General features: G+C 36.3%; 1 protein-coding gene across 2 annotated transcripts in view; it reads right to left on the bottom strand.

The window, feature by feature from the left end:
* Positions 1-9,392, bottom strand: part of LOC107696062 (coronin-1C) — a 56,037-nt gene that overhangs the window by 29,102 nt on the left and 17,543 nt on the right. For both annotated transcript variants that reach the window (XM_016496207.1, XM_016496208.1), the window contains one exon: positions 466-665. In XM_016496207.1, the coding sequence (XP_016351693.1) occupies positions 466-665 (200 nt within the window). The remainder of the gene's footprint in view (positions 1-465; positions 666-9,392) is intronic.

Genomic DNA, 9,392 nt, shown 5'->3' with positions numbered 1-9,392 from the left:
TTGCGGCAGAAATATATTACTGTTGTTCAGTAGAATGTACATAATAGGCTACTACTACTACTACTACTACTAAAAATTATTAAAACCTTATTTGTAAGGCATAATCATACAATATTTCTTCAATGTTTTAATTGTAATATTAAATCCCCTTTATTTTCCAAAAATAAAATTTGTTTAATTTTCATTAATTAAAAGATAAATTAAATGAATATTTTATGCCTTAAAAATGTAAATACACAACACAGAATTTATGAGCAAAAAATCATAAGGCTATTGTAAGAATAAATGAAACTTCAAATAACTTTTATGCTGTAGAGGGTTGTCTCCCCTAGTTTGGTCAACATCATTTTTTTAATCCTTCCAAACCAGAATTTGACTAGCCATTTAAAGCAAGCAAATATAAGATGCAATGGATATATACCAAGAATTCCACATAAGCACAGTGTAATTTTACAAATCTCTCACCTTATGAAGAGGCAAAACCATGAACGCTCCTCCTCCACTGGCTTCCACAATTACGGCAACAAATTTGGGGTTGACAGCGCAGAATGCGCTATCCCACGTGACCCGGGACACCCTGATGTCGTCATAGCACTGGTCATTCTTCACCGCCTGGCCGAACACATGCCGGAACTTACTCTGTCGTACAACCCGTTTAAACATATCTGTAGAGAAGAACAGGACAAGAATTATGAATGAAGCAATCACATGACATGAACGCTGTGCTTTCACTGAACAGATATGAGCCATGTACAGGAAACATCATCAGAAACGGTTCAAATGCCATGCATTCACACTAACATTGTTAAGTAGATCTGCAAAAGACTAACATTTTTAAGTAGATCTGCACTGCAATCTGTAATCCATTGATATTACAACACACATCTCAGTGTAAATAGCAGTTTTACAGTGTTTAAAGAGTGTCTTAATCCACTAGCTAGTTTAAATATAATCGTAAAACATGACAAGTGCTGCAACGGTTGCACTAAAAGTCAATAAATTACCTGAGCAGAACAGTGGCACTTCAATATGACACAGTTAACTGCTAATACTGCCAAACGTTTACATGATTTCAAAGTGGTTGGCACACAGAACAATGATGAAATCCATCTCAAAGAGCTCTGCTGAAAAATCAAAGTGAGTTAAAAGTGGGACAAGCTCGATTTGACAGAACACGTACCAGATGGGTTCACTATCGCAAATGTGGAAAGAACCAGAATAAATCCCCACTCAGAGCGCATTACTCATCCTATTTCACACAGCAAACTCCATATCATCGTCAACACATCACACTGGCTTCTATGCTATCTGTTTCGGCTTGTCTTGCGTCGGGTTCTAAAACAAACCTGAATTGCAAGAACATTCTGTCTTTGTGCCATTTTCCCAATGAAAACAACTGAGGCCCAACTAAAACAGTAGAAACACTAGGGTTGGATCGAGTCAAAAGACAAGAAAAAAGCAAAATACAACTCTCATTGCTCAGGGGGTGAGAAACAATGTACTTAAGTCTGTAATGTTGTTCACACCCAGATAAGCACATTTAGACCTGCATATCAATTAAATAGCTTCATAACAATCTGGGCTGGTGCAAAATGCTTTGGCAAGGGTTCTTGCAAGAGAGACTCTGTACTTGATTGTAATAGTACATACAGTAGTATAGACTGATACATATTGTCAATGTTTGGCCATAAGATCATTAACATGAACAGATTGACTAATTGACAAACAGTAGTGATATTTCCACTCATGTCAGTTCCAAAATAGGCAAACAACCTTGTCGACAGACAAGGGGTATGACCTGAAAAAGCCTGTTGCAGAATCTGAAAATCAAGGTTATTACAGTTAACGAAAACCATTTAAAAAATATTGTTACTTGGGAAAAAAAAATATATATTTCAGCTAGTTACTAAGCTAGTTACTCATTTTCATTTAGTTTAAATTTAATTACTAAAGTAACTAAAACTGACATTAAAAATAAAAACTATGAAATAATATTTTATATATAATAGTATCTCAATGATACTAAAATAACACGCATGGATAAATTGATCACAGTATTATTTCATTTATTTGTTTTCTGTATTTATAGGTTTCAATTTTTACAAATATTTTGACCTCATAACGTTTAATCAAAATGTCATAACTGGACCTCCTGGTGAAAACAACAGACTTCCGTTTTATCTTGATTGTTAATATATTTTTTCCCGTTATATTTTTTATATTAGCAGTCAATAGTGAACGGTAGAGGACGGGGTCCCCTGAGGCCTGTGGAACATCATGGGGGAATGAGGTCAGGAAGCAGTTCCTGTTGGTGGGTGTGGTTGATTGACTAAGGGAGAAATGTGACCTTTGTTTCCTGATAATACAGTGTAAAGCACAAAAGGTTTTACACCAATCACATGCTACAAATTCTGTCTCTCAACAACACTCACTTAACACCAGGATCTTTTCGATAGCCCACGGTACAGAAGACATTTCTAGACATTTTAACCCCCATTCACCATTTCTAATACACGTCTGTCAATATGTAAATAATCGTATCCCTTCATCTGATAGGACCACTGTTACTAAAACTGACAATAATCTGCTGTGCTGCATGTCAAAAGTTTTAACACAGCATTAACACAGGTAGGGCTGCACGATTAATCGAATGTGATTGTCATGCGTATCTTGTCAGTAAAGCCGGTTCTGTGATTAGTAGTAAATCTTCATCACATGCTTTCAGATGGAGCAGCATTTACTACACAGAGCCATAGTTCACTGACAAGCTACGCAAAATCGTGTTCATAATCGCAGACGATATAATCGCGTGATTATGAAATCGTTCTGCGCTTATGAAAGCTGTTTGCGTAGCTTGTCAGTGAACTACGGCTCTGTGTAGTAAATGCTGTTCCATCTAAAAGCACGGGAAAATACCACATTTAATAACATGTTTTTACTCCAAACTCACTTCATAATGTCAGTAGAGTGTTTTAAATAAATCCCTCTGTGAGATGATGTGGCTTCTTACACAGAATAAGGCACGCAACATATTTCATAGTATTCTAAGCAGTGATAAAGGCTATGTCGATTAGCATTGCATTATTATATATTTTATTATAATAAAAATTATAATAAGGAGAACTCAGATAAACCATATATTGTCGTAGTCGTGTGTTTATTAGTCACGTTGAATCAATGAAAGCAGTTAAATCCTCAGTTTATTCAGCTGCAGCGATAGGCATTTCCTGGATTTCTTCTTCGGGACATATTTGGAGTTTCAGCGCAAGAGTGCCCTCTGGCCTTCGGATGGAGATTTACTGCTGATCACAGAACTGTGCTTCACTGAAAGATACGCATGACAATCGCAGTTTCTGCCTAATCGTGATTTATCGCCTTTGCGATTTAATTTCGATTAATCGTGCAGCCCTAAACATAGGCTAAGAATGACTAGAGAGAAAAAAGACGCATTGTGACATTCCATCGTCTTTATAAACCAGCCATTAAACAATTGTGCAGACAAAGCAAGAACACGTTCTGCCTAAAGAACATACAGACGTATTATGATGTATATCCGAGTGTAATGAATTATGACAAAAAATAGGGACTTAGTTGCATTAGTTGTTGACTGGAATCAGATGAAGCTTATCACTAGGGTTGGGCGATGTCTACCAAATTGGCATCGGACGATGTCTACAGTGAAACATCGTGATGGACGATGACATAGGGGGCGGGGTTAGGGGTGTGCCTGAAGCGTGAAACAAATAACGCGTTATACGGAGCCACTAAAAGGTTAGCCGCTTGCTAGCGGTAGCCTGTTGCATTACAGTACATGAAAGTTCACTTACCACAAAGAACTCAGATAAACCGTATATTGCCGTAGTCGTGTGTTTATTAGTCACGTTGAATCAATGAAAGCAGTTGAAACTTCTGTTTATTCAGCTGCAGGCATTTTCTGGGTTTCTTCTGCGAGGCGTATTTGGAGTTTCAGCGCAAGAGTGCCCTCTGGCCTTCGGATGGAGATTTACTGCTGATCACAGAACTGTGCTTCACTGAAAGATACGCATGACAATCGCAGTTTCTGCCTAATCGTGATTTATCGCCTTTGCGATTTAATTTCGATTAATCGTGCAGCCCTAAACATAGGCTAAGAATGACTAGAGAGAAAAAAGACGCATTGTGACATTCCATCGTCTTTATAAACCAGCCATTAAACAATTGTGCAGACAAAGCAAGAACACGTTCTGCCTAAAGAACATACAGACGTATTATGATGTATATCCGAGTGTAATGAATTATGACAAAAAATAGGGACTTAGTTGCATTAGTTGTTGACTGGAATCAGATGAAGCTTATCACTAGGGTTGGGCGATGTCTACCAAATTGGCATCGGACGATGTCTACAGTGAAACATCGTGATGGACGATGACATAGGGGGCGGGGTTAGGGGTGTGCCTGAAGCGTGAAACAAATAACGCGTTATACGGAGCCACTAAAAGGTTAGCCGCTTGCTAGCGGTAGCCTGTTGCATTACAGTACATGAAAGTTCTCTTACCACATACACAGAGTAAGGAGAAATGTCTGATAGGATGATGGTGAATGATCCTGAGCACCAATGACAAACATCTAATCTGGTCAAATGTGTGGTAAGTACTGCCGCTCCATAGTATAGAGTCCTTGTGATCGCGAATCTCAAAAGTGAAAGTGAAAGTAAAATGAGCGCGCAATCGAAAGCGGTTTCAATAGCGGCTCCCTGATGCCCGCGATTTATAAACAGTCGCCTATACTTACCCAACGATATAATTGCGAGAAAAAGTATTGAAATTTTTTTTTATCCTCCCATCTCATAAGCTATTTATTCCCTTTAGAGTTTCCATAGTACACTTAATTTCCTTTCAGAACACGGAACTGGGATGCAGCGGATTGCGGGAGAGGGGGTGGTGGGGTTGTAGGAATCACGATGTCAGCTTAACATCGTGAGGTCTGTCAGCCATCGGCGATGGACGATGGCATCGTCTATCGGCCCAACCCTACTTATCACCTGATTTAAAAAATTAAAAAATAAATAAAAACAAAGGCAGGGATAAATAGTTTGTGATATGATAAATCACATGCATTTAGAAAATAGTAGAAAATGAATTTTCTTTTCATGCCAACTTAACCGGTAACCAACCATTCTCAATGCTTATACATGATTTAAAAAAAATACATAAAAAAAATACACAAACCACATAAAAATGCACACCAAGTCTTTTAAAAAGTTTTTACATATTTTTATTTTTGACCTTTGTTGCATTTCTATATACTGTGACAGTGAGAGATGAGACAGGAAATCTTAAGAGAGATGAGGGGGTTGGGATCGGGAAATGACACGAGCCAAGCTCACTTGGGTGACCTGTATATATGCCGCCAATGCAATACCACGTCAGAACATGTCTCGTAAACATTTTTACCCTTTGGTGCATGAGTTGGCTACAATTAACAGATCTTTAAAGGCGATTTTTAATTAATCATATATGTCATTGTGTTTTATGATAGCATAAATGTGAAACAAGAGTGTTGATGCACCAGACTCCTCTAGAATGTCTAAGGGTGCTTTCACACCTGTAGATCGATTGCTCTCGAGATACTATTTTAACCTGGTGAAATGTAAATGTCACAGGGCACGAAACTATATTAATTTATTTTCTTTTCTTTTAAATCCATCTGGACCATAGAACGGGACTCTCAAAGCCTTGACATCCGGGTATCCGGTAGATAAGTCGGTAAATTCGAGTAAAATCACAGGCTTCGCTTATCCCGTGCGAATGCACCACACGAAATTCAGAGGTGGGGGGGGTAATTTCAAAATCACACAAGGTCTCCAGATAATACTAATCCCGTGCGAATAGGGCTTAAGACTACAATTGGGCTTGTTTGACCAATTTATTACATTCATAACCATTTTTGTAGGTTAATCATTAAAAAAAGACATAATTTTGCTTATATATTGCCATAGGTTTATGGTGTGTAACGCACTCAAAATTCTTAATTTTGAAGAATATTCTTGTTTTGAAGAAAGGAGGAACAATAACATGGCCAAAAATGTTATCTTTTTTTTCTTTTCTTTTTTCATATCACACCATATTGAAATTTATCACAATATTCATTTACTATTACTGGGGAATTAATTTACAACAAAACATATCATTTTTATTTTTAAAACGCAATGTTTGTATAGATGCAATGTTTGCAAAGATGCTGCACAACAAAACTGTATAAATGAAAACAGATGAAAAATATCTTGGTTGTATGACATTTCTTAAAAATTATATTGTAACAATGAGAAGTACAATTTCGTATACAATAGTAATATATTTCTGTACTAATTTCTTAAAGTTAAACCAAACTTTTATTTTTTGACAGTTTGTCACAAAGACCTTTGAGTTTTAATGTGTATGACAGTAGTTTTTCTCAAATGAGAAGTGTGTGAATCGACTCTCATAGCAGCTCTAAAAGAACACAACCGTTGGACACTCTCTTTTGTTTCTGTGATATTTTATTAACAAAAGACATACTGAGGACTGTGGCTACCTTATACGGGAGATATGGTCATGATGCTACATCTCACACTTCCTCCAGAACGACAGAACGCCTCGCACAGGGCACTACTGTAGCAGGCTCTAAATACCACACACAGTCCAAACCAACTCAACTGCTGCGATTTCCTCATTCTCGCCCCTTTCATTGCCTCATTTCCTATAAGCTGCTGAGGTTGATTGCATGAAGGTAACATGATTCAGAAAGGATGGCAATGTGTCAGGGAGCACAAGTGGAACCGAAAAGGTTTGTTTGGGCAGCAGAGACTGCCCTTCACAATGAACTTCTCAAAAAGCAGCTTTAGGTTCAACAATCTTTTGTGCAAATAAGGAAGTAGAGAAAAACAGACAGACAGGCATAACATTATGGTTACACTGCTTCTCTTCTTGGTTACTCTTCTTAGTAATCCAAACTGAGAAGGGCAAAAAAATAGAGAAAAAATAAAAATAAATACATGTAAAAAAATAAAATAATAATAATTAAAAATAAATCAATTAAATTAAATTGAAAATAAATAAATAGGAAAAAATAAGTAAAAAATAAGAACTAAATAAAGTGGAGTAATAAATAAGATAAATACATGGAATTGTAAGATTTAAAAAAAAAGAAAAAAAGGCACCATGCGTAACCACACCTGGCACAGAACATTTTTCCTTTGCAAGCCTCTGCAAAGGTTCTGTCAAACATTCACTCTCGCCTGTAGCACCAATATGCTTGCATAAGCATTCAGAGGCACTGCTCGCATTCTTTTGTCTTTGTTTGTTTTAATCAATCACTACATCATCGCTATGATATAAAACAAGCTCAATATACATTCCAAACACAAAGGTATAATTCAGAGCACATGTAAGTCAATACCTCATGATTGTGAAATTTATCATTTGCCACACCTCAAAAAAAATCAAAGCTTCCATCAAAGTGAATCACAGTTTTCCTCTCAAGCCACAATAGAAGCAAGCGGTAAAATTATATAGCTACTATTATAATCATCACAAGCATCCAACATTGCTACGCTTGCAGTGTAGATTATGTGTAAAGAGAGAAGAGCTTGTAGTATATTCATAGTCATTTCCTCTGGGAATAATGCCACATAAAGTGATAATCAGATGGTCTTACTGTGCCAGAAGGACAACCTCACACAAACAGCTTCGGAAAAAGATCCTGTCTAGAATGGTGTTCTGAAACAATAAACTGCATGGAGTGAACTCTAAGTGAACATTTGTAAAATGCATTTAAATTCCAACGACGCCCAAGGGCTATATAGAGTGAACCTAACCAATCATGTTCAACACTGCTAGCTATTAATGAGATCAGATTATCTGACTCAGTCAGAACAGCGAGAAGTTAAACCATTAAATCCAGTCTAACTGAACGGTGTAGCCTGTGGTCATTTCCAGCTAAAATATGAGTCCTCTATCCATAATATTGCTTTCTTCAGCGAAAAAGTTGACTTCTGAAAGGAAAATATGCACAGATCAAGCACCATTTACAAGTGAAAACAGCCCAAAACAGTTTTAAACAAATATGCTGGTGGATTTTAATGTGAAAGGACAACAGGCGATTAAATATTTCACTGGAGGAAGCATTATTATGGATAACAAAAGTGACGGATTAAAACTAAAAATAATTAATAAAGAATTAGTTTATTACAAACACAGCATTTCACTTCACCAGACGTTAATTTATAGACTGGAGTCATGTGGATTACTTGTGAATTATTGTAATATTGCCTTTGGACACTCATTCTGACGGCACCCATTCACTGCAGAGGATCCACTGGTGAGAAAGTGATGTAATGCTTGAATCTGTTCTCATAAAGAAACAAACTCAGTTACATCTTGGATGGCCTGGAGGTGAGTACATTTTCAGCATTTTGTTCATTTGAAAAAATAAAAAATAAAAAAAATAAAAAAATTTTTTTTATAATAATTGCTAACTGATATTGTACTGAAATATACAGACAGACAGGCATAACATTATGGTTACACTGCTTCTCTTCTTGGTTACTCTTCTTAGTAATCCAAACTGAGAAGGGCAAAAAAATAGAGAAAAAATAAAAATAAATACATGTAAAAAAATAAAATAATAATAATTAAAAATAAATCAATTAAATTAAATTGAAAATAAATAAATAGGAAAAAATAAGTAAAAAATAAGAACTAAATAAAGTGGAGTAATAAATAAGATAAATACATGGAATTGTAAGATTTAAAAAAAAAGAAAAAAAGGCACCATGCGTAACCACACCTGGCACAGAACATTTTTCCTTTGCAAGCCTCTGCAAAGGTTCTGTCAAACATTCACTCTCGCCTGTAGCACCAATATGCTTGCATAAGCATTCAGAGGCACTGCTCGCATTCTTTTGTCTTTGTTTGTTTTAATCAATCACTACATCATCGCTATGATATAAAACAAGCTCAATATACATTCCAAACACAAAGGTATAATTCAGAGCACATGTAAGTCAATACCTCATGATTGTGAAATTTATCATTTGCCACACCTCAAAAAAAATCAAAGCTTCCATCAAAGTGAATCACAGTTTTCCTCTCAAGCCACAATAGAAGCAAGCGGTAAAATTATATAGCTACTATTATAATCATCACAAGCATCCAACATTGCTACGCTTGCAGTGTAGATTATGTGTAAAGAGAGAAGAGCTTGTAGTATATTCATAGTCATTTCCTCTGGGAATAATGCCACATAAAGTGATAATCAGATGGTCTTACTGTGCCAGAAGGACAACCTCACACAAACAGCTTCGGAAAAAGATCCTGTCTAGAATGGTGTTCTGAAACAATAAACTGCATGGAGTGAACTCTAAGTGAACATTT

This window comes from Sinocyclocheilus anshuiensis, unplaced genomic scaffold (genome assembly GCF_001515605.1).
Source record: "Sinocyclocheilus anshuiensis isolate Anshui unplaced genomic scaffold, SAMN03320099.WGS_v1.1 scaffold935, whole genome shotgun sequence".
NCBI lineage: Eukaryota > Metazoa > Chordata > Actinopteri > Cypriniformes > Cyprinidae > Sinocyclocheilus > Sinocyclocheilus anshuiensis.
The sequence above is the reverse complement of the archived record's forward strand: the minus strand, read 5'-3'. Positions and strand labels throughout refer to the sequence as shown.